This window comes from Gracilinanus agilis, chromosome 3, assembly GCF_016433145.1.
Source record: "Gracilinanus agilis isolate LMUSP501 chromosome 3, AgileGrace, whole genome shotgun sequence".
In the NCBI taxonomy this organism is placed as follows: Eukaryota; Metazoa; Chordata; class Mammalia; order Didelphimorphia; family Didelphidae; genus Gracilinanus; species Gracilinanus agilis.
Genome location: NC_058132.1, coordinates 240,699,041 through 240,724,477, shown reverse-complemented (window position 1 = coordinate 240,724,477; position 25,437 = coordinate 240,699,041). Strand labels below are relative to the sequence as shown.

The 25,437-nt window shown below is 36.1% G+C and overlaps 1 protein-coding gene across 2 annotated transcripts in view; it reads right to left on the bottom strand.

Annotated features, from left to right (window-relative positions):
- The window catches only part of ZNF385B (zinc finger protein 385B), a 403,118-nt gene extending 378,206 nt beyond the window's left edge, over positions 1-24,912 (bottom strand). For both annotated transcript variants that reach the window (XM_044669740.1, XM_044669741.1), the window contains exon 1: positions 24,609-24,912. In XM_044669740.1, coding sequence (XP_044525675.1) covers positions 24,609-24,912 — 304 coding nt within the window. The remainder of the gene's footprint in view (positions 1-24,608) is intronic.
- Positions 24,913-25,437: the final 525 nt, after the last annotated feature.

Below are 25,437 nucleotides of genomic sequence, written 5' to 3'. Positions count from 1 at the left end.
TTCACCTACATAATCCAGATTAAATAACATGAAAGAACTTTGATGGAATAACCAAAACATTTAGTTAGCAGACTAGGTCGAAAGATAAGAGTCTCTTTCTAAGGCATAATTAGGTGGGTTTTCTTTCTTTTTCTTTTCTTTTCTCCCTCTCTCTCTTCCTTGCTCTCTCTCTTTTTTATCTCCAAGGGACACCTTAGCGGAAGCTATCAGCTCTGACAGAACACCGAAATCCTGGCAGTGAACCATAAATTGACCATTACCATAAAAAGGACTGCTAAATGAGAAACCATGTGCTCAGTATAAAACTAATTTCATGCTTTCAAAAGCACACAGTGGCTTCTAGCAAGATAGTGGCCCTGGGACTTGCAAAGACAGATTGGCTAACACAAATGGTTTGCTCCTGATGCAGTCTGCTTAGCCAAGCTTTACATGTACTGGCAGTAAATGGGAATTCTCGAATCTTCTGTCAAACAAAAACACACTTATCTATAACTTTAGACCCGAAAGCTATAAAACAGCTGCCTCATAAATAAATTTAGCAGGAAAAGAGAAAAAAACAAACCCCAAGAGCTATGCCAGTTTCCAATCAAATAAAAATAGATTTCCCTCTACAATCTCTCCATTTTAAGCAGACACTTAATAAGCATAATACAATTGTGAACGTGCCACAATCGTTGTCAACACCCTTCTCTTCCTTTAGAATATTTTCTGATCACATTAGAATTAGATTAGACTTGAACAAACATAAAGCAAAAGGACTGTAACACTCAGAGGACAGAGGATAACTTTCAGCTTCCCATCATCTAAGTGCTTTTCAGATGCAGGTAAAACTCTCTCTCTCTTTTTTTAATAGATACCAGTACATTATGTAATGTTAAGTTGGGCCTTTCTAAAGTATGATGATTTAGTAATGCAACTTCACAGGCTAATGTCAGCACCCTATTTACATGAAAGAAAATAGCATTTGATGCACTTAAAATGTCACATTTAATTAAACTATATTTCGGCAGAAATGCTTGCAATTTTATGCCTTTCTCATAAAGAAAACCCTCACTGGAAATAAATTACTAGAGGTTGCCCAGTGCCTGGCAGGTCATAACTTTTAATTATTAATAATGTCAGGCTTAACAAGATGATAACTCCAGTATGTAATCCATTTCATTTACTTTTTTAGCTTGTGATTGCCACAAGTTCCATCTATATATTTCATGTCAAAGATGCTACAGATTGCATTCAGTCTACAGCCTTTTTATATACCTGGAGCCCATAATCATGCTGCTAATTACTGACTTTGTATAATGATGGCAAATCACATAATATCAGTGACTTGTTTGAAAATGTTTAAAATGCAAAGGAAGTCACCTACTGGTAAGATGTCCTCTGCAAAAAAGCTAGCAGTGAAGGAACAGAAAGCTTAGCCTTTATATACGAGGAGTTACTTTTAAATAAAATCAAAGAATCACATATCGTAGGATTTACTTTTGCCCTTCTTCCCCATCCGTGCAGCGTGGTAAACACAAATGATGACCCTACAGGCTTAACAAGGCGTATAAAAACATCTCATACAGACATCTCAGGGCGAGTCATCCAAGTTTAACAATAATAAAAAAAGAAATGCTCACCTCTACTAGGAAGTCCACTCCACATTATGGCAGCTCTGTTTCACCAGCTTAAATAGCAACCAAGTTGGTAAACCAAACTTCCAGTATGTGACCAGTCTGATGCCCAGTTCTTGCTACAGAGCTCTGGCTCCAGCCCTGATCATCTGTGTGACAGTACAATGTTATATCAATGCAGCTTCAAACCTTCCCAGACACAGGCTTATTGCATCGCTCATTGAAAATCCTTTACACGCTGGCAACATTTTAGGGAAGGACAAGCACACTCTGAGTCATTTGTAAAGAAAGCAAAGCAATTTCAGTCCTATATCTTCATGTGTTCTGAAAGGCGGGAGCACTGTCAGCCTACAAGTCTGAGGTGGATTTATGCAGAGAAGCCGGCAACCTATGCCTTCATTATCAATGCATGAAATCAGCTACGGTGATCACATTCAAGCAAACCATCAAAAGGAGATGATTGTGAAAGGCTCCAAACACCTTCTCCCCCCGCCCCCCAAGGAAGGATCCTCCAGCTAAAGTGTGCGATTGGTAAAAATAGCTCTGCCTTTTCAACAATGAGCAGGAGACGGAGAAGAAATCAGTAGTCGAGATTAGAAGGACTTATGATTGTAAAGGCTGCAAAAATCAAAAGAGAGCTCTAGGTTACCGAGCCTTCTGAACAGACAAATGAAAGCCGTAGAGGCGTTTACAATTATGATCATAGAAAGAAATTCATATATTTGACCACGGATAGCCATTAAAGAGCATATCGTGCACATTTTTACTAAGTGCCTGTCTATAAAATAAATAATAAGAATAATTTCAGAAGCCTAAGGCAATGTAAACATGAGGCAACACATTGTCTTTCCCCTGCAAACTAAGTTCTTGCATAAAAAAAAAAGATTTCAGAGTAATCTGGGGCACAGGATAACCTACAGGTAAGAAAGGAATGTGTAGATTGATTAAAGAAAAAAAAAAATCCCATCGCTCCCTCATTCACAGATCTGCCCCTGAACACACACACACACACACACACACACACACACACACACACACACACACAGCAATAATTTACAGCACTTACTTTTCACATCATTTTCTCTTTCTTTACTAAACTATAAATGCACGAGCCAGTTAGTTCTCTATACAAACACAAGAGAGATCTACCTCCAGAAAGTTTCAGGAAAAATGACTAAAGACTTTATTGAGATGATTGGTTTCACAACATGTGCAACCCCCCCCTCCCCAAAACACACATATACTCCTCCCCCCCAATAAATATGAGTTTTCTAATAAAACAATAACAAAACTATAGGAATGAGGCTTTATCAACTAATATTTCTAGGAAATGCAATAAGGGTCTTCTTAGAGAATAGAATCTGTCCTGCAATTTCAATGGGGTCATCCATTCAGGATCTAGCAACAAGTAAAAAGCCCTTTCTTTCTAGGGGGAGACCTCAAAATCAGTGTATATTGTATAGCTTTAACAATACCAGTACTATAGTATCCTTGAGGTATCAGTTGGTCTAAAAAGTCTGTGTAGAGATAAACGCATCACAGCTGTTTTCCAGCATCCTAGATATCAGAGGCACTTCTGATTATGGCAGCCCCTAAGGACTAAAGTAGAGACAATGGAATTTTGGGAAAATTGGTAAAACTGACCGCCTATAAGTCAAAAACCCTGGCTGAAAGTCTTTGTGTGTCTCTCTCACACAGAAGGGATCAGCCCCTCACAAAGGGAATGAAAGAACTATGCTCTTTGCCCTCATTTCTAACATTATTCTTCCATTCATTTTGTAGCTGTTGGCAGCATTGCCCAGAAAACCAAGTCACAATATACCAAGATAAGCTTTGTACCTTCCTCAGTGCCAGCCATAATAATTTAATGATCTGTACACAGTAGGTGCACACACTCTCTCTCTGTGCACCTACTATGTGCAGATTAGATAACACACATGTATGTATATGTGTGTGTGTGTATAAAATAGCAGTTTTGGGAAGATTGCAATCAACCTCCAGGGCGGTGACTAGGATCTAGAGGATGGAACCTAATAGTGTACACCAAGACCACTGTGGTCCTAATCCTAAACCACTGGCAATGGTCTTAATAATAATTCACATTTATATTGCAGATTCATGCCAACAAATGATTCCCTTCACAGTCATTTTATATTGTCCATAGTATCCTCATTATACAGATAAGGAAACTGAGGTTCATAGAGATTGAAACACTTGCTCACAAATCCATCTTTATCAGACCTAGGGTTTAAATGCAAGTCTCCTCCTATATCATGGTTAATCCTCAGAAAGGGGAGAATATAGCATGGCATTCAGCTAATTTGTGGCGCTAGGAGGCCTTCCAATTTCTTGAATTTTAATTATGGATGTTAATTAGAACTAATCCTGCCATCAGGGCAACCTAGAATCAAATGATTTTATGCCACTTTTCTTCCATTGATACAACCTTGGTCTAACTCAGTGTTTGCTTGGTTATATGTTATTTATGATGACCTGCATCAATGGTGCTGGTCTTGAGTTGAAAGTTTCTAGAAGCCAAAGAATCTACCAAATAAGCTTTTTTTTTTTAACTTTTTTTTTAAACCCTTAACTTCTGTGTATTGACTTATAGGTGGAAGACTGGTAAGGGTAGGCAATGGGGGTCAAGTGACTTGCCCAGGGTCACACAGCTGGGAAGTGTCTGAGGCCACATTTGAACTTAGGACCTCCCGTCTCCAGGCCTGGCTCTCAATCCACTGAGCTACCCAGCTGCCCCCCCAAATAAGCTTTTGAGGATGACAAAGATAATAATGTTGCTGTTGCTAATGACAACAATGCTCTCTAGAGACAAGCAAGTATTTAACATAGGATAGAACTATTTGTTAGGAAGCCCTCAGGGATTATAGAAGCCTTTGTTTAAGAAAAAAAGTACTACTGACCTGAGTTGAGAATCTGTAAAGAGGTCTTTTGACAGCAGAATCACCTTCCTAGGCTGGGTAGGAAGTAGGAGGTCAAGGGTAGTTGTTGCAATTAAAGGGAAAATAAGGAAGCTTTGGGAATGCGGTAATATAATCATGCAAGAATAGGGGAATAGTAATGTTGAGAGTCAGGGGAGAATAAGTCATTTGAAATGGATAGGATTATACAAAATGATAGGGCATGAAAAGAAAAAGGAGGGCAACTCTGGAAAGAGGTAAAAAGTATAGCAGGAGGGAAGAGAGAACTAAAAATCAGTAAATGCTGAGGAACTGTAAGAATGTTTAAAGGGTAAGACACAAAAGAATCAGGAAGTATTATATTTTTTTCTTGGTCTAACATTAGGAGATGCTGTTTTAGCAACCCTACATATAACTGAATCAATGTAGCCATCAAAAAAAAAGTTAAGTGCTGTGTATGATGAAGAAAAATTGAATACCTATAAGTGAATATAAACACAGCTGATGAAGAAAACGCATACAGATCAGTTTAAAAGAGACTTTAATAAACTCATAGATGATGAGGTCACAGCGGATTCTTACAGCTATCTGGGGAATTTAAACTAATCTCTAGAGATACTGTCTCACTAGAACTTCTTAGGGGTTTTGGATGGCTACTTTCTGGTCATTGGTCTGACTCAGTATGACATTTCTTACATCTTTCTGAATAATTTGAGTTGGAACTGACCTAGGCTTCTACCACTAAAATGATTATTTTCATAAATGATGAACACATTTTAAATACTATCACCTTTTTAAAATTTATTATGAGATATTTAATACTATAAGTGATCTCATGTAATTTAATAAATTTAAAACAACCATCAGCTGACTCTGCAACGTGAATTCATGAGGAAGTGCCAGTGTTACCACTTATGAGACAGGGAGGGAGGAGGAGATTTCTTGGGGCACTATTGCCAGAATGGTGAGAGCAGAATGAGACAAGACTATAGAACCACTTGTAGGACACATGAATGCCTTGGGATCTTTTGTCACTTGCTGGCTTTTGTTTTCATTATTACCTGAGTAATTTTCAATCAGGTTTTTTGAACGTGGGTTCAATTGAATAACTTAGGTGATATATTTCTCAGAGACCAATCTGTTCTACCATAGCAAGGTTAACAATTCTCAATCCCCTATATTCTGAGAGGAAGAGTATGTGTGTCTTTGTGTTTGTATGAGAGACAGTTGTAATGGAAGTCACAATGATGGTAGGGCATTTGGTCTTGAATGAGGGGAGTAACAGGAATGATAGCATCCTGGAACCAAGGCAAGGAACTGAGAACAGTCATGCTACAGGTACAGGACTGGTAGAGGATAAGGAACAGGGATGATGGACATAAGGACTGACAATGGCCAAAAGTAGACCCTCTAAACTTTAGTAGTCTGGGCTAAGCCCCAGTTTTCTTGTGCTAATTATGACTCCAGTTAGTCCAAAGGAGAATCTTATGGCCTCTTCAACAATAGTTTATAAAACAAAAATAAATTGTTTAAGAGAAAGTGGAATATATTACACCATGTCACTTTTCTTCCATTGTTCCAGAAAGTAAAAATATGCACAATGTTAAGCTTCACATTTCAGGATATGAGAATCAAGAAAGAATTTCAATGGCCAGGAGACCATTTGTATCTTTAGCTGGTCTATGCGAATGCATTCTTTTTCTTTTCTCTCCAGAGTGCTCACAAAGACTACTTTATGCCTTGATCACTGATAGTCAGATAATTCATCTGGAAAAATGCCTCTTAAGTTCAGATAGAACAACACATATAAATAACAGTAATGACTGTATTGTGCTATATATAATACCTTTCTTTTGAGAATACTTACAACATAATTTTAGTGGGATTTTTTTAATGGTGGTAGAAGGTTGCGGTTAAAGTTCCAAGAAATCACCAGATGGGAAAACTAGTGTGCCATAAAAACATCAGCACAGAGGATGTAGTACCCTATTCACCACCACCACCAGCATAAAACAAATTTTAAATTGTTTAGCATTAAACAATTTAGTTTATTTAGCTGATTAAGTACAAGTGCTAAAGTAGAAAAGATAGTATACTTGCAGCCAGAGGACTTAAATTTGATTTTTTCTTTTGCAATTTACTACTTTACTATACCATCATAAAGACAATGTACATGGCATGCCAACTCTTAACTCTGCATTTTCACTGTCCGCCCTCATGCCTGGAATTCTCTTTCCCCATCATCTTCACTTCCAGTCTTCCTTGGTTACATTTTAATCTCAGGTAAAATTCTGTTTGGCAAGAAATTAGGAAGGAAGGTAATAAGCATTTATTTAGTACCTCTTATGGGCCAGAGGGCTAAATGCCTTATAAATATTTTCTCATTTGATTCTCACAACAACGGTAGGAAGTGGGAGATATTATTTCTATTTTACAATTTTATAAGGAAACGGAGGGAGGCAGAGGTTCAGTGACTTTTCCAGGGTTGTGAAGTTACTGTCTGAGACTTGATTTGAACACCTACATCCACCACTCTATCAACCTTACCATCTAACTGCCATTCAAGAAGCTTTCTCTAGTGCCCCTCAAAACTAGTGCTTTCCTTCTGTGATTATCTCCAATTATTCCTGTGCGTATTTTGTTTATACATAGTTGTCTGCATGATGTCTCCTTCAATAGATTGTGAATTCCTTGAAGGATTTTTTTGCCCTTTAATCATATCCTCCACCTCTAGCACATAGTGAGCATTAATAATTACCTGTGAGACATCAAGAAAGAAGCAACTTCTCTGGGTCTTAATTTCCTATCTTGTAAAAAAATAGCCTCTAAGTTTGACATTCATAATCCTAAATATTGCCTCTTACAATACTAATTTCTGAGATTACACTACCCATGTTCTCATAATAATATGAAAGTACCTCTAAAGCTATATGTAAGTTATTCTGGCAGGTCTTTCCAAGCGGTTAGATCTTTGAAAATGAGTCTGGCCTCAGACTATTGCTGAAGACCTACCAGGTTAAAAAAAAGAAGTTAATTATTCATGACCCACTGGCCACCAGGTGATGTATTGTTCTGGACAAGGCAAGCCACAAAACTGCCTACTGTGCCAAGATTTGGAAAGGTTAGTAGAAAGAGTATTCATACGGGTAAAGTCATAAATCTTTGAAGAATCAAAGCACAAAATCCAAGTAATGTAAATTAAATATTCGCATTTAGCTATGGTTTCATTGATATGGTTCTTCCATCCAGTGATTCAGAATGAAACGCATCCATGCCTGCCCATCTTGTGCAACTGTTGTCCAGGTATATCTCTAGGGGGTATACCCAACATGATGGAGATCCTTATAAGAACATATATAAAACTATATCTTCCTTGTTTCTGTTTATCAGTTCTTTCTCTGCAGGTGGATGTACATAAATTATCCTTCAAATAATATTTCTATTGCTCTCTATAATGTTTTCTTGGTTCTGCTCATTTGGTATTGTCAGTGTAACAGTAGGGCACATTGGTTCTCCATCACATTCACTAAATGTCCAGTCCACTGTCTTGGGTAACATCTTTTCCAGTTCTTCATAGTTCCTAACTTGTTATTTTTTCAGACTACTCACAACGACCATGACTTTTCCACTGACCTTTGAGTGATAACTGAGTTTTCAAAATTTGCAGGCTTTCACAGAGCTGAAGACTCCTTTAATGATTCCAAACAAGTATCATGAGAGAAAACCATTTGGTTTCAGTTCAGTTTGACAAATATTTGTAAAATCTATATGCCACGCAGAGAGCTAGAGGATGGAAGAAGACAGAATTCAACTAAGAATAAGATAGTTTCTATTCTAAAGAAGCTTACAATCTATTAGAGGAAAATACGACATGAGAGCAAATAACTAGTACACATGAGGCTATAAATTCCATGAGGGAAATACAAGTGAGATGATGGTTAAAAGCACCACAAACAATAAAAGTTGACACCAATATACAAATACAGAATAATCTTGTGCTACTGACTCACTTATGAGAGGAACATTGGCTTCACATTGTGTTTCTGAAGGACTTGTATTTCATAGCAACGAGTCTCATTTAGATTCCTATTCCATTAAGGGATCCTCTCTCCATAGTACCCCTGACAGGTGGCTGTGGACACTTCCAGGGGATGACAAATCCATCTCTTTGTAAAAGAGCACCCTTGGAGATTGAACAGCTCTAATTTTTAAGAAAATCTTCCTTATACTGAACTGAAACGTTTCTGCCTATAACTTCTACTCAATCATTTGTCCTAGTTCTGCCCTCTGGTTCAACAAAGAATGAGTCTATAGCCACTGCTATATGGCAGCTTTTCAAATGCTTGAAAGTAGCCATCACAGCCCTTGTCATTCTCTTTTACTAAGCTGAACATTCTGAAAATTCCAAGTCTCATCGTGCAACCATTTTCCGACCTCTAACCAACCCAGTCATCTTTCTTGGAAGTACTCCTGCTTGTCAATGTCTCTTCTAAAATGTGCCACCCCAACGTATACACGTAATTCCACTTATATTTTTCATGAAATACTACTATACCATAAGATATGACGAGTAGATTAATTTTTTAAAATGGAAAGACCCATATGAAATTATGAAGAGAGAAATAAGTAGATATAAGAGAACATTATATACAGTAACAGAAATATTGTTCGAAGCATAACTTGTGTTTGTCCACCTCCAGAGAAAGAACTGAGAAATAGAAATGAATAAGACATAGTTTTTATTTATATATATATATATATACATACATACATACACACATATATTTATACATATACATTTAAGTTTTTTGGGTAAAATGATGCCTTCTTTAGAGCAAGGAAGGGATGGAAGGAGGGACATACCTGGGAACTTTAAGTAACAAACACATTAAAAATATCCTACATAGTTTGACTATCCCCTCCCCTTGACCCTATAATTGCGATCTATTAATGGAGCTTAGACTGAATTAGCTTTTTTTTTAATAGCTGCTTCACATTTCCAGTTCTTCATATAAATGATTGTCAAGCTGAGTTTCCCCTATCCTATATTTATGCAACTGCTGTTTTTAAAGTAAAGGCAGAACTCTGTGATTATTCCCTAACAACTTCCATCTTATTGCTTTTGATCCATCATTCTAGCTGTTAGGGTTTTCTAGATGCCACTTCTGTCATCCAATAGCATGTTAATTGTCCCTCGCTACTTTAAGGTAGCCTCAGACTTAATAAGCATACTTATTATGACTTCATCCAACCTACTACGTCTGTTCTGATTGAAGTGTTTTATCAAAGAGAGAGCCCTTGGGCACGTTACTAGAGACCTCACTTTGAGATTGGCACCAAATCCTTTAATATTTCTCCTCACTATTCAGCTTAGCTCTTCTTCCCAGTGGTACAGATCTGTAAAATTGCTGAGTGGAGTGAAGAGTTCAGATCTCAAGCTAGAGGACTAAAGAAATCAATTAACCTATCTAGGGCTTTAAATTACAATCTTGGTTTCGCTGGCACAACAATCGAACCTCATGAGATGCTGCCTATGAAATAATCATTTTAGCTGGGTAAGAATCACTACATCATTCTGCATCTCATATATAACAGTTTCTTCTTTAGAACATTAACTCTTTAGGCAAGGAGCAGTTTTGTTTGATTTGTATGGTGTTTAGCACAAGTAATTCCCATGGATAGTCAAAGCGGTTTTGTAGGATGTAAAATATTCCCGGGGGTGGGAGGGAAGCACATGGGCCATTGGAGAAAACTCTCAGACCAATGTATCAGTAGCCAAATGGGGCTATTATGCTCCAAAAGTGTTAAGGCTTCCAAACATGACCAACTTTCTTTTAGGAACTGGCATCCTCCCTCAACTTGCCCTTCAAGGTATACCAAGAGCACTGACGTTAGCTAGCACAGCAACTTGTTCTTAGTGAAAACACAAAAAATATAAGATTAATAAATGAATTTCCACATGATGCTGATTTATGATGTGTATATGTGTGTGTTCTCTGAATAGTCCAAGATGCCTGGAATGAAGTGGTCACTCCAATGGGAAGATCATATTTCACAATCTGCTAAATTTATCTAACATGTGTTTACATATATGTTATACATATTTAGCAGTCTATGCAATGTGTTATCATGGTGCTACACATATATAAGCACATATATTTCTGTATTTAGAAAATAAACAAATAATATACACATTTACCAAATATGTATGTATAGATAGATGTGCATCTATAGGTATACGTATGTATATGGATATATAATTTATATTTAAACACATTTTACATAAATATACATGCATTAAATATTTTACATATAAACATGTGTATATAAACATACATATATAAAAACAATGGGCTAGCATGATGACCTGGCATGATTGGCATTATGACAGCCTCCTGGACTGTTCTAACCTCTAGAAACAATGAGGATCCTATAAAATTAGAACAGAAGGACTAAAAGCTGAGTTCTGAGATTTGATCCAAGCCTGAAAGCCAAAGTCTACATGGACACAATGCCCACCTGTGTGGATGTCCCAAATAGATCCAGGACTCAGGACAATGGCAGTTCCTAGCCTGGGATGCTTTGACAGGCATTTTAAATATTGAATGTGTGGGTGAAGGGGAAAAAATCTGGCCAGAATAATGTAATGTATAAATTCCACATCTGGGAATTGAACTCACTGCACCAAAATTTCAATTCAGTCTACAGTCATCAACATCCTTTTCTCTCTGGAATAACATTATGCCTGCTGAGTTCTCTTTTCAAACCAAGACTCAGAGTTTCTGAAGTGTGCCTTCAGAGATTCAAATCTCTCACCACCCAGATACTCATGCTAGCTGTCTCTAGACAAGTTTCAATATTTAAAAAGGAGGTTCAGTATCCTGTTTCATTTTGAAAGTTTGAAAAACTGGTATATCATAATTAAATTTTTGTTATCCCCTAAGACCTAGGATATATTTAAAGTCTATAGTTTTAAGAAAGTATGAACTATTACTTTCTCCGTGTTTTCTATTTCCTCCTCACCAAAACAAAGATAGAAGGAAAAAAGTTCTACCATATAATTTTTAAAAATTTAAAAAATCAAAAAAGGAATTGTCTTTATTCTTTTTATTTAAAAAAACAATAAGTATTCTTTTATATTTAAGATTTTCTGCTTGCAGGTAGTTGATAATGTAATTAAATATTCATTAACTTTAGAAGTAGAATAGTACAGTGGGAAGGCAATGGGGCATAGTGAAAAAATTAATTGTTTTTAGTTGTCACCGGATCTGGGTTCAAATGTAGACTCTTATAGTCTACTGCTTGTACAAAATAGGACAAAAACCATTTCTGCCTCTCTTGGCTTTTATTTCCTCATCTGTATATTTAAAGGATCATATTAGATACTTTCTAAGCTCTCGAACTCTAATCACATGAACCTACATATGAATTGACATTGGTCTTTTTCAGCTTGATTTTGGCTCAATTCAACTCAACTCCCTGGTTTCTATGAAAGCCAGAACACTTTGGGGAGTAAAGATCCTTTCTGTCTCCTTTCTTTTCTGCTGGCTCCATGCACTTTCCTGATAAAAAGACCTTTATAAGCCATGTACTATCAACTCAATGAAATTGGTCAGTTCCTCATCCATAAAGTTCAAATTGGTTCTGAATATTTATGGGCATGTGCATGAAAGAAAACAAAACTACTGCCACTTGAACCCCTGGCCCTTGGCTTTTTTGTTCAGGGAAATTTACATCTTATTTGGTAGAGTTCCTAAAGATGCTCATTAAACAAATTGACCATCCTGAGACTGATCTAATTTTAATAAGACTTCATAGAAGGAACATTAATCAATCAACCAAACAACAAACATTTTGTTAAACACTTCTGTGCTAAAGCTGAAAATGTAAAGAAAAATCAAAAATGTTCCTTGCCCTCAAGGGACTTAAAGACAAAATATACATATGTGTGCAAGATATACATGAGGAGAAGATGAAAGGTAACCTTTGAGGGGAAGGCATCGGCATCTAGGGGAACCAGAAGGGGATCCAGTAGGGATAGCAGGGATGCATTGTGAAGGGGGCCAGTGATTCTAAGGGGTGTGCCTAGGAGAGAAAGCATTCCAGAAACGGCGGACAGGCAATGCACAGGGATAAAGGTCAAAAGTGGAACGTCATGGGATAGGGCCATTATGTTTGGACTACAGAGGATATGAAAAGCAGTAATGTGTAAGAAGACAGAAGGGAGAGAAAGGGGCCAGGTTGTCAAGAATTCTAAATGCCAAACAGAGGAGTTTATATTTCATTTATATTTCAGCCTGCGGATAGTAGGGATTCACCTTATTGAGTAGAAGAGTGACAGATTCAGACATGCACTTAATGAAAATCACTTTGTCAGCTGAGTGGAAGATGAACTGGAGTGGGGAGAGATTTGAGGCAGTGGAGCCAATTAGGACGCTGTACAATAGTCCAGACAAGAAAGTCCAGACAAGAAGTGATAAGGGCTTGAACTAGGGTGGCAGCTGTATGAGTGGAAAGGAGGAGATTTTTATAAGTCATATTGTAGATACAGAGATGAAAAAATCTGGTGACTGACTGCAGATGTGGGAAGAGTGATAACGAATAGTTGATGATGTCACAGAAGGTGTGAAACCAAATGCCTTTTAGAGTAATAAGGAAGTTTAAAAGGGGTCAGTTTGGGGGAGAAAGCTAATGAGTTCTTTTTTGGACTTATTGAGTTTGAGATGTCTACAGAAGGTACAGGTCAAAATGTCCAACAGGCAGCCAGTGATGCAAGAATAGTGCTCAAGAAAGAAAATAGGAATGAATATATAGCTCTGGGTGCACCTGCGTGAAGATTAGAACTGAACTCTTGGGACCAATGGGTTTTGCAAGTGAAAACAATAGTGGAGGGGGAACAGGTCTAGGACAGCTTTGGGAATAAACCCAAGGGAAGGCAGCAGCTAGGGGGAACAGCTTAAGGTAATACGAGAGATGAATTTTTAAGGCAACCACTGATACTAAGGGATGGTCTTAGGAGAAAAAACATTCCAGAAATGAGGGGCTGGCAAAGGCACAAGAGACCATAAGTGAAACAGCATGTGAGAGGCCATTATAGTTGGACAACAGAGAAAATGGAAGGGAATAAACGTATAAGAAGACTAAAAGGATAGAAAGGAGCCAGGTTGTGAAGAGTTTTAAATGCCAAATAGAAGAGTTTGTATTTCATTTATATTTCATCCTACACATAGCAGAAGAGTGACAGATTCAGACATACACTTAATGAAAATCACTTTTGTCACTTTTGTGGGTATGACATGAATGAAAATCTAGCAAAGGAGACTGAGAAGAATAATCAGAGCACATACCCTTATTTAGGTTCAGAAGATATAATCACTGTACCAGTAAGTCAGAGGAACAAACTCTGAAAAAGATTAAGGGTGTCTCTACACTTTGTACACAGTGTCAGCTATTCAGGAGAGTTTAAGGTGATGGAAAAAAGAAGAATTCTTTGAGTGAGGGAATTTGTTTGCAGTTAGACCCTTTCTATGGAATGCATGGATCCTCTTTGCAGGATAAGGGTTCATAAAGTATACTTCTTTTCCCCCTCAACACAGGCAATGCCACATTTGAGGCTAATGCAATATTGACCAGAATTACTCCAACAGAGTTATTTACTAAGGCACCCTTAGACCTATCAAAACTAAGGAAAAGATGTGAATAATTCAGAATATAGTCCTCTTTTCCTCTTTCCTCCTATTTCCCTCTTTAAATGATAAAGCCTATAACCTTTATGAGGCATCCTAGCTTGATAGATGAGAGAGTGACCCTCAAAAGGCTCAAATCCAGCCTCTGACAGACACTGGCTGTGAGAACCTTCTCAGTGCTCCAGGTAATGCTCTAATGTATTTGCCTGAATCGAGATGGGGAAATTGAGGGCCAGGGATATTGTAGAGGCTTGTCTAAGGTCACACAGAATTAGAGGTAGAAATCTGAAGCTAGGTTTTCTGACTTTAGAGATAATACTCTGTCCTAATAGAGAGATTGCATTTGTTGGAGTAATCTCAACCAAGTGTAGCAAATTCTTCAGTGAAATCACAAAGCAGATCCTTAATGAAAAGTAAAACAAATGATTTTTTTAAAAACATAAACATGATTTTTTGTACATTATGATTACCTAAACATAACAGTTTCTTCCTTAAAGCAAAGGTGTGGGGAGTAGGAATGCAGAACCACCTAATAATAAACCTTAGGTTTATTTCATCAAGAAGACAATATCATTTCATCCAAGTTCATCTTGTAAGCAAAGTAAATCATTATCTGGTTACTAGAATAAAGTCTAATTATTTCAAGAATTCTGACCATAAGTATGCAAGTTATGTTGTTGAGGAAAATGAATAGGTTTTAATTAGACTTGATCAATTATTTTGTCGCACAGTCAGTGACATTCTATCCAGGTATATGAATAAAACACTCATTACACATATGTTAGGGATGGAGAGGAAAATAAACATTTAAAGCCATTGGTTTATTGAGGCAGTGTGGTACAGGGGGAAAAATCCTGGACCTGAAAACAGGAGATCTTAGTTGGTTTGGCTCAGACCTTTACTACTTGTGTGTGCCTTTGGGCAAGTCACGTAACTTCGCTGGGTCTTCCCTCCTCTATAACAGGAGGGCGTTGGACTAAGATGACTAGTAAGTCCCTTCCAGGTTTATAGATGAGTTGTAACACCTTGTTCTTCTTTTAAGCAGCATTGCACAGTGTTATGAATACTGAATTTAGAATGAGAGGACCTGGGCTCTAATTGTGGACGGGCCAATGAAGCCTGGCCCCTGTTTCCCATTTACCTTGATTATTGTTGTTCGGTCATTTTTCAGTCACGTCCAACTCTTTGTGACCCCATTTGAGATTTTCTTGGCAAAGATACTACAGTGACTTGCCATCTTCTTCCCCAGCTCATTTTACAGGGGAGGACATTGAGGTAGAGTTAAGTGACTTGTCCTGGGCCACTAGCTAGTGTGTAAGGCCAGATTTGAACCCATGAAGGAAAGTCTTTCTGACTCCACATCTGGTATTCTACCCACTGTGCCACCTTGCTGCCTACTGACCTTGAGTAAATGACTTAAACTTTCTGGGTCTCGATTTCTTCATCTGCAAAATGAAGACATTAGATTCCTATCCAATTCTAAATCTATGGCTCTGTGAAACCTTTATCTACCCACACACAGTTCAATCCACTACAGGCTTGCTTTAGTTAAATTTCCCCATAACTTTTCACTTTAGTCTTAATTTGAAATCATATCATTTTGGCACTGTTCAGTGATCTGGCAAACAGGAAGTTGGTGATATGCACCCATATGTGTATACAGAAGTGCCATGTTGTGTTTCTTTGCTGGAAGAATTCATTAATGCTTCTGATACTAAGAAATATCACCCTACTTTGAAATGAAGCAATTAGACTCTTTACTTACAGCATACTTATGGCACCACCTCGTGGCCATTCTCAGGTATTAACATGAGTATTTTAGGAGTGGAAAAGTGGTTGGCAAAGAAACTCTCCAGGAAGAATTTGGGATTTGGAAACTATCCAAGGGGAATCATGAAGAGTGAAGTCTATGGAGGATGCGCCTTAAATCTTGTCCAGTCATAGGAATGGTGGGAAAAGCTATGAGAACACTAGAAGGACAAAGAAGAAGTGGACTCCGAAAAGTAAAGGCTATGACCTCCGTCATTCATTCATTCATTCATTCATTCATTCAATAAGCATTTATTAAGTTCCTACTATGTGTCAGTCACTGTACTAGCGTGAGAGATACAAAAAGAGGCAAAAGATAGACCTTTCTCCTCAAGTTCACAAGCTGACGGTGGGAATAAGGTGCAGACAAATATATCCAAACCAAACTACATAAAGAAAAAGTAGGAAATACTTGACAGAGAAAAAGCACTGGAAATCAGAGGGTTTGAGGAAAGCTTCCGGTAGAAGGTGGGATTTTAGTAGGGACATAAAGGAAGCCAGAGAGGGGAACAGATGAAGCAGAGGAGGGATAATACATTTAGCCCTACCATCTAATTTAGTAGGTGAGAAAACAACACCTAGAGAGATTGAATAACTTGCCCATGGTTATATTAAGTTAAGTCAGAACCAAATTTGTATCCCAGGTCTTCTGATCCCCAGTCCTGTACACTCCTTGATATGCTGTGCTGTCTTTAATTCTATAACCCTTAAAAATGAAAAATAGAAATTCTATCAAGAAAATGTTGTTTTTAATTTAATTAAAAGGGTACCAGGTTTCCTCAACCACAAGGGGAAAAAAACAGGTGCTTAAGCAAATATGTAAGTGGAAAGGTAATATTTAGGTAGAAATCCAAAAGGAGCAAAAAATATAAAATAAGGAACATGCAATAGCCTAAGCTATTTTATGATAAACAAAGAACTATAAAACAATATCAAACTTAAGTACACCTTTATTTTTCTTTTACTTTTTCTCCTATTTTAATTTTTTCTAATAAAAAGATATATGAAAATCTCAATACAAATAACTATAATTCACAAAAATGTTTTACTTTAAAGTATGAAAACTTTTCTCAACATTAAGCAATATAACACAGGAGATATGAGAGACTTGCAGTTAAGTGCTGCCTCAGTTGCATACTTGATGTATAACCTTGGGTCAGTCACTGAATTTGATAGGGCTCTGGTTTGATAAGTTGTCGGGAACGTGCCAATTCAAACAAGAGGAGGCAGTTTCCTAATGTTACCTAGAAAAAATGAATCACAGAGTCCAGACTCTCTTCCATCATCAAAGTACCCACAAGGTAGGTAGTGTACAGATCACTACTCTTTTTACAGGTGAAGAAATTGAGGCACAGACATGTTAAATGACTTACCCTAATTTGTTGGAAGAAAGATATGAACTGGAGCTGCTGTTGTTACTGTCAACTCTACCACATTGTTTCTAATGCAACTCAATGTCTTCTTTTTTCTTTATCAACAAATATCTTTCTTTCGCGTCTTTCCCCCCTTTCCCTAATTAATTGATGTTCTAAACTCAGTTTATTCATTTTGCCCATCTTTGTAGCCAATTTGACTTTTTACAAATTCAGATTTTGTAAGCACAATGACATTCTTAAGATGATAAAATCAATGATTATATTCTTAACATATTATAAAAGTAATTATCATCAGACACTATTTTCCATGGTTACTTCTACAAGAGCATAAGACTTTGTTAACTTAAAAAAAATCATACCTGCATGTTTGAGAGAGAGATAGGGAGAGAGAGAGAGAGAGAGAGAGAGAGAGAGAGAGAGAGAGAGTGTGTGTGTAATCAAATGCTCTGTTAGTCTAACCTTATAATTCCCAAGACAAGAGTCAAAGATTAACCTGAAAAGTGCTAAAACAAGCAGTTTTCTTAAGAATCTTTGACTTAAGTGGGAAATCATACTTTGCACATGGAGTCATAAGAATATTATGATGTGTGTGTACATGTGTTTGCCAATATGTGTGTTTCCAGTGCCATAGGCTGGATTCATGTCACTCAGTAATGCTCATATGAAATATTTATTCTTTTATTCTATGATAAACTAGTTGAGTATGGGTCAGGGAGAAAAGTATGTTCCCTATAGGAAACAAAAGACAGGTTGCTTCAAAATATTTCTTCTACACATTCCACCAATTGGAGATTTATTTGGTTTAACCAACTCCTTCCTTCTAGAGGAGTCAAATAACCCTTGAGAGAGTAAAAACAATCATTTACTTTTTAATATGAACTGTTTTCACGCAAGTATATTACCTCCTTGATTTCTCCCTTGCTTATTTGGATTTTAGATTTGGGGAAAGAAGTCATTTTAGGGTTTGGGACACATGGGAGAAGGACGTATCTTTTTAGGGCACACATAGCAAAGAATATTAAATAGTTAATTCTTGAGGAAAAAAGGGGAATTTTGTTCTGTACTTTGGTTATGAATATAAGCAAATAATACTACTAAAATTTCTCTCTATGCTATTTTTTGAACTTGGGCAGTAGCACAAGTTGCCTATATCTATGGGCCTTTAAAAGGCTTCTGTGTAGAATTTATCTATTCTGGAATAGAAAGGAAAGTCAAAATAGATGTCCCTTCAATCATCCTTGGCTTTCTTTCCTCACCCCCCCCCAGGACTTCTTGCTACTGGTGGGCTTCAATATTGCAGGACAAAAATCAAAAAAAGAAAAATTTATTGTTACCTTTGCTAGACTGAGGTAGTCACAAGACCAGAATGATAGAAGAAAAAATTTTATTGCATGCTTTGAAGAATATTAAATATTGCTTGGTAATTAACCTGTTAAATTCATTTTGTCGTATCAATTTCTTCTGCCTTTGTAATTTCATTTCAATGATAAGATGACTAGCAATCTGATATGGGAAAACTTCAAATCAGCAAGCATTTATTAAGCTTTTAGTATTTGTCAGGCATTATACTGAGAACTGGGAGTATAAAAAAGCCCAAAACAGTCCCTACCCTCAAGAAGCTCATCATCTAATGCGGGAGACAATATGGAAACAGGTATGTGCAAATAAGAAGATATGGTCAGGATAAATTGGAGGTCATCTCAAAGGAAAAGAAAGAAGGCAGAGGATGACACAAGAGCTCATTCCAGGCTTGGAGGACAGACAGTAAAAACGCATGAAGTCAAGAGACTGTGTCATATGTGAAGAACAATAAAGGGTACTATAGGATCAGAGTTAGAAAGAGGGAGTTAAGTGCAAGAAGACTTAAAAAAATAGGCAGAGGACAGTGATTAAAGCTTTAAAAAGGAAGTCATTGGAGTTTACTGAATAGAGGAAATAGAACTTTGCATGCTAAGAGCTATGTTATTATGTGCATTGATTATATTAAGTCCTCACAAGTCTACCCAAACTCCAAAGGGGTTTATGACTGAGAATTCAATTAGATTACATTTAATGAATGCTTGCTATGTGGGGGACACTATGCTGGCTTCTGGGATACAAATACAAAACCAGAACAGTCTCTGCTCTCGATGATCTCTACAGGGTGGGTGGGGGAGACAAGATAAGTGAATAACTGCAAAGTAATTTGGAAGAGTCAAGCAAATGAGGGAATAAGAAAAAAGCTTTTATAAAATGACAATTCTACTGGGTCTGGAAGGTAACTATAGATTTTCAGAGGTACAGATGAGGAAGAAAAACATTCTAGGAACAAGGTACAGCCTTTGCAAAAGCATGGAAGTAGGAGGTGGAATGCAATGTGTGAAGAGCAATTAAACTAGTTTGGCTAGAAGAAGAGTGTGTGAATAGGGATAATGCATAATCAACCTGGTAGCCATTCCTATATCAGGCATATTCCCTCTGTGCTTGAAGTTTTTATATCCCTAAGTCCCTATATCCCTATGTATTTAGGATAGAAATTACCTATGTACCTAAGTATTTGTGTAATTAAATACCTACATGTCACTTAAGGCTGGCAAAAGGCAGGAGCTGTACCAGCTACTTACTATCTCCTCTATTCAAGGAACTGGTAGGACAGAGATAGGAAGGAGTAAAGAAAGCCATAAAGATGGGGTTTTTGGAGCAATTAAAAAAAAAGTTTACCATCACTGATCTAAGTGCCCAAATATACATGAAGCTGGAGCAGAAGAGAAAGCTGGTCAGGAAGGAAGAAACTCCCTCAATTCATATTTAGATTTTACTATGTGACAAACTAACTTCATATAATCCAAGAGCTCCCTACTACCCCAAAACATATTCACTGGAGTCCCTACCAGAAATTCTCTAGGTCCATGTGCAAACTGATGAGGGGAAGGACCTCTATTTGGTATGGTAGGAGGGTTCGAACTCCCTAACTCCCATCTCTTGTTTTCTAGGGGTAGGCTGATGGGAGTAATTAGAGAATCCCAGGTGTACTGCTGAAGGAGCCGTATTTATTTTTGTCTTAATATGTTTGAATAAAACTTTGCTGAATTTTTACCATTGGGGGAAAAAATGGTAGCTAGTACCAAAGTACCTACATGCCTATGTCCCCAAGTAATCAGTTTAAATGAGACTGAACCGGAATATACTAGTTTGAATCAAATTGAATTGGTTTAAACTATATTGAACTGTTATAAACAGACTGGTTTGGACTAGATTATCCAAGTTTAAATTTGTTTGTACCAAATTGAACTGGTTTGACTGAATAGTCTGAATCACTTTAAACTGGGCTGAACTGGTTTGGACCAGATTCTTCTAAGCACCTTAGTACCCAAGTATGTAAATATTTAACTAAATGCCTTTGTAACTAGATATTTAACTGAATACTAAGTACCTACTTTGCTATGAAACAGAAGTACTTACTATGGCCTAATTTACAATGAACTTAAGTACCTAATTAGTTTAATTATGTAATTAAGTATCTAATTAGCTGATTACCTTTTACCTAAATAATTGATTCCATCTTAACTGAATAGCTATTTACCTAAGTAATTAAGTCCTATTTCTAAACCTGAATAATTTAGACCATTTTGAATTGAATTGGACACATTAGGGCTGAGCTTTTGAAGGGAACCTGATTAAAGCTCATTGAATTGTTTTGAACTGGTTTCAATGGATTGGAGCTGGTCTAAACTAGGTTAGAGGCATATGAATTACTATGGACCAGTTTGAAACTGAACTAAATACATTTAACTCAATGCCTATGTAACTATTTAAGTACTTAATTACTAATGTAAGTACCAAAGTACCTAGTTTCCTAATTAACTGATTGCCTAAGTACCTAATTAACTATGGTATAGTTATTTAATATATCCCTAATTAGCAATGTGCTTAATTACTCAAAGAACCTAATTAAGTAACTACTTTTTACCTACCTATGTATTTAAGTAACTAAGAACTTATGTAACTAAACAGTTTAGATTCTTTGAACTGAATTAGACAGGTTAGAACCAGACTTTTGACTTAAACCATATTAAAGTGTTTTAAAACTGTTTAGACTGACTTGACAAGGTTCAGATAATATGAATAAGAATGAACCAGTTTAGATTAGTTTGACTTCCATTGAATTGGTTTATTCCAGTGTGATCAGGGTTGAAATGGTTTAGATGTAATAAGCCATTTATTTATCATATGTTAGTCCAGAAATAAAAGTACATAAATGAGAAAGTACTTAAATACCTTACAACCCAAGTACCTTTTTACCCATGTAACTGTAAATGTACCTGAGTACCTAATTACCTAAATACCTGTTTTTGTTTAACTAATTATCTAATTGTCTAAATGCCTCAGTACCTAATTATCTAATCAACTGATTACCTAAATACTTAATTACCTATGTAACTAAATATCCAATTAACTATTCAGCTAAATACAGCTTTATCTAAGTACCTATTTTCCTATGTCCCTAAGTACCCATGTTTCCTAAGTACCTGATTAATTACTAAGTATCTAATTACTAAGTACCTATGTACTTAAATATTTAATTAACTGATTACAAAGTAGCTGATTAATTCATTACCTAAGTACCTATATACCTAAGTACTTAATTAACTAATTACCTAAATATATAATTTTCTATGGACATAGGTACTTAATTTGTTTCTAATTACCTTACCCAGTTGTTAATTAATTAGGGACCTAATTAACTGATTGCCTAATTACCCATGTAGCTAAGTACCTAATTGTCTATGTTCCTAAATACTTGTGTAGCACCAGTTTAACCGGTTTAGACTGGTTTGAACATGACTGAACCAATTTGATCTGTTTGAATGAGATGAAACCATTTCAATCAGGTTTACGCAAAATTGAAATGCTTTGAACTGGATTTGGCTGTTTTGTACTGGATTGAATAAGTCTGAATTTGATTGAACAAGTTTAGGATGATCTGAACCAAGTTGGATGGGTTTGAACCATTTGTCTGGTTTGGACCAATTTAAATAGATTTAAACCAGATTAGAACTATTTGAACTGGTTAGGCCACTGTGAACTGGATTGAAAGAGTTTAAATCTATGATAAATTTTTTATTTCATATTTGAATATACAAATATAAATAAATAATTATCTATGTACTTAATTATCTAAGTATTTGAGTGCCTAGGTAGTTAAAAATCCAAGTTTCAGTACCTAAGTATCTAAGTACCAAAGTGTCTCTATCTCCTTAAGTAGTTATGCAACTAATTGCCTAATTATTCAATTAATTGATTACCTAAGTACTTAAATATTTAGATTCTTAAGTATTTAAGCATCTATGTACATAAGTACCCAAGAGCCTATGCATAGGAAAATTAGATATTTCATTATTTCCTCTAACACTAGTCACTGGCATATTGTGACACTGGGCATAAAAGAAAAAAAAAGTATCCATGTTTTTTAGACTATTGTTATGAGTGCCATTTACATTGATTGGTCATGGCCAAAGCTAAAAATATAGCTAATTCTTACAGGAAAGAAGGAAATTAACAAGTTCATGAATTGTTTACAAATTTTTCTTCAAGTTCAACCTTCTTTGAGATTTCTCCTTTAACTAAAGCCATCTGTGCTAATGAGGAAAAAAAATAACATCTACAACTATGTTTGAATGTGACACGTTTTGTACTTCACAGCAGAGATCCAAGCTTAGTCAACTCCTTCATGTAATTATATTTCCCCTCTGAAACTATTATTTATGCTTCATAATATAAATGTAATGAGAATATTAATGTGCTAGTTCCTATTGCAGATATATTCTGATATACCTTTTTATTTTAATACCATAGTATTACATCCATAATATAAGTATACAGAAGTAAATTTTTCTATAATAACAAAGAAAAGACTATAGGAGATTTTTTGAAATTATTATAAAATAATGATATTTTGTAATTCAGATGTCAAGGCTTTTGGCTAGCCAGCAAATATGATGCAGGAAAAACAATATAAAGGAAAGTATTTTCTACCATGATTAATCAAATTTCAAGTGAAAGTAGGTTTAATTTCTATTAAAATTAGATTTTAATTTAATTAAATATAAATTTTCCCATCATTATTTCCAGCCTGATCTTCATATGTAGCACAAGTTTCCTTTAAGTTCAATGGAGCATGACAAAATATCACACAATCTAAAATCAGATATAGGGATATTCAAACATGTCCTGTTGCCTCTTTATTATGCTTCAAGTATAGACTTCTGTTCCTCAGACAAATGCCTATTAAACTAGAATTTATAAATATTCCATCATTTTTAAGAATGGGTGCTTATTTATGCCTTCTACTTAAAACCATATATGATCTCTACATTTTGTAATAGTCTTCCAGATACTATTAAGATTCTTTGTTTTGTTTGTTTTTCCACACTGACCATTGTCAATAAGATGACCAAGAAGAAAAAAAAAGGACCATCTCAAAGGTAAAATGAATGTCCCAAGAAAAGTCAGCAATTGTTTGTTTTTGTTTTTCCACACTGACCATTGTCAATAAGATGACCAAGAAGAAAAAAAAAAAAGGACCATCTCAAAGGTAAAATGAATGTCCCAAGAAAAGTCAGCAATTCAATTGCCCAGACCAACTAAGTTCATGGTTCTACTCTAATGAGAAATAAAAGTCAAGAGTGGGAGTTTTGGGGATTGACCTTCTGGATGTAGGATGTATGTATTGGTAATTCATGCCCATGCCACTTCTGTTAGATCAATAATCAGTACAATGCTAGCAATACAATAAAGGACTAGGACATTAGAAATGCACATGATTAGTAATTTTTCCTGAAATATGTTACACTATCTGCTCTAAGTTATTAAGTAGAAAATGGATTAAGAAAATTGAAGAAACTCAAAATTTTTTGTGAGAAAAAGAGATGATCTCATTTGTTCATTTTGAAAATATGCTTCGAAAGTACATTAGGAAATGTTCACACACCCTTTGAATACAGGAGGGCTTATGCTCTGATGTATAAGTTGTGTCAGACATTGATAATCAAAAATTGAAAAGTGACAAATTGCTCCGGAAGTTTTATCTTAGCAAGGAAAGATAATATCATCTTACAGGACCATAGTTATAAGGAGAAACACCTTGTCTTTCCTGAAACTATTTTTTTCTAATAGAAAAGATGCACTCACCCATGTAAACAATGACCTCTTGAGACTCGTACATACCTGTACTTGTGCCCACCAACAGGGATCCAGGACTTGAAGAATGTGCAGGGACCTTCCCATCATTCAGCTGCTTTACTCTCTTCAGATGTGATTTCCCATTGTAATGGACCTGAGCTTGGGCTGCAGAGTTCAGCTGAATGTTGCACACATCACAGAAGGAAAAGAGAATTTTCTTTTTTTCTTTATTCAGTTGAGAGTCAGGTCGTTCATGCTTGAGCCCTTTTTCTTCAAAACCTCTCAGAAAGGTTGCCATATTCATAATTCCATCTTCAACGATGTAATCAGGACTTAAAGGGCGCTTCATACCTATGGAAAGAACACATAGTTCTTGAAACGTGTTCTGACAATGGCCATTTATTTCCTATCAAATTTAAATTTTAAAATCAGTATATATGCAGCCAAATTTAGCAAAAACTCACCTAACACCAACTGTTAAGAAATATTTATTAACTCAGAAAACTTCTAAGTGCTAATTATATACAAAATGCATTGCTAGAGAATGGGGGAGCTACAAAGTTTGGAGAATGACAAAGTTTCTACCTTCAAGGAGTTTGAATTCTAGTAAAGGAATAAGAAACACACAAATAATTATTATATACCGTAATGTATTTGAGATTTCAAAATAGAGCTACTTAAGATCACAGAATTTCGGAAAACTCCAGAGCCTCTCGATTACTTATAGGATCAAATAGAAAATCCTCTGTTTTGTCTTTAAAAGCCCTTCATAACCTGACCCCCTTCATAACTAACTCAGTCTTCTTACTCTCCTCCACATACTTACTCTATGATCTGGTAACACCGACCTCCTATATCTTTTACACACTATTCT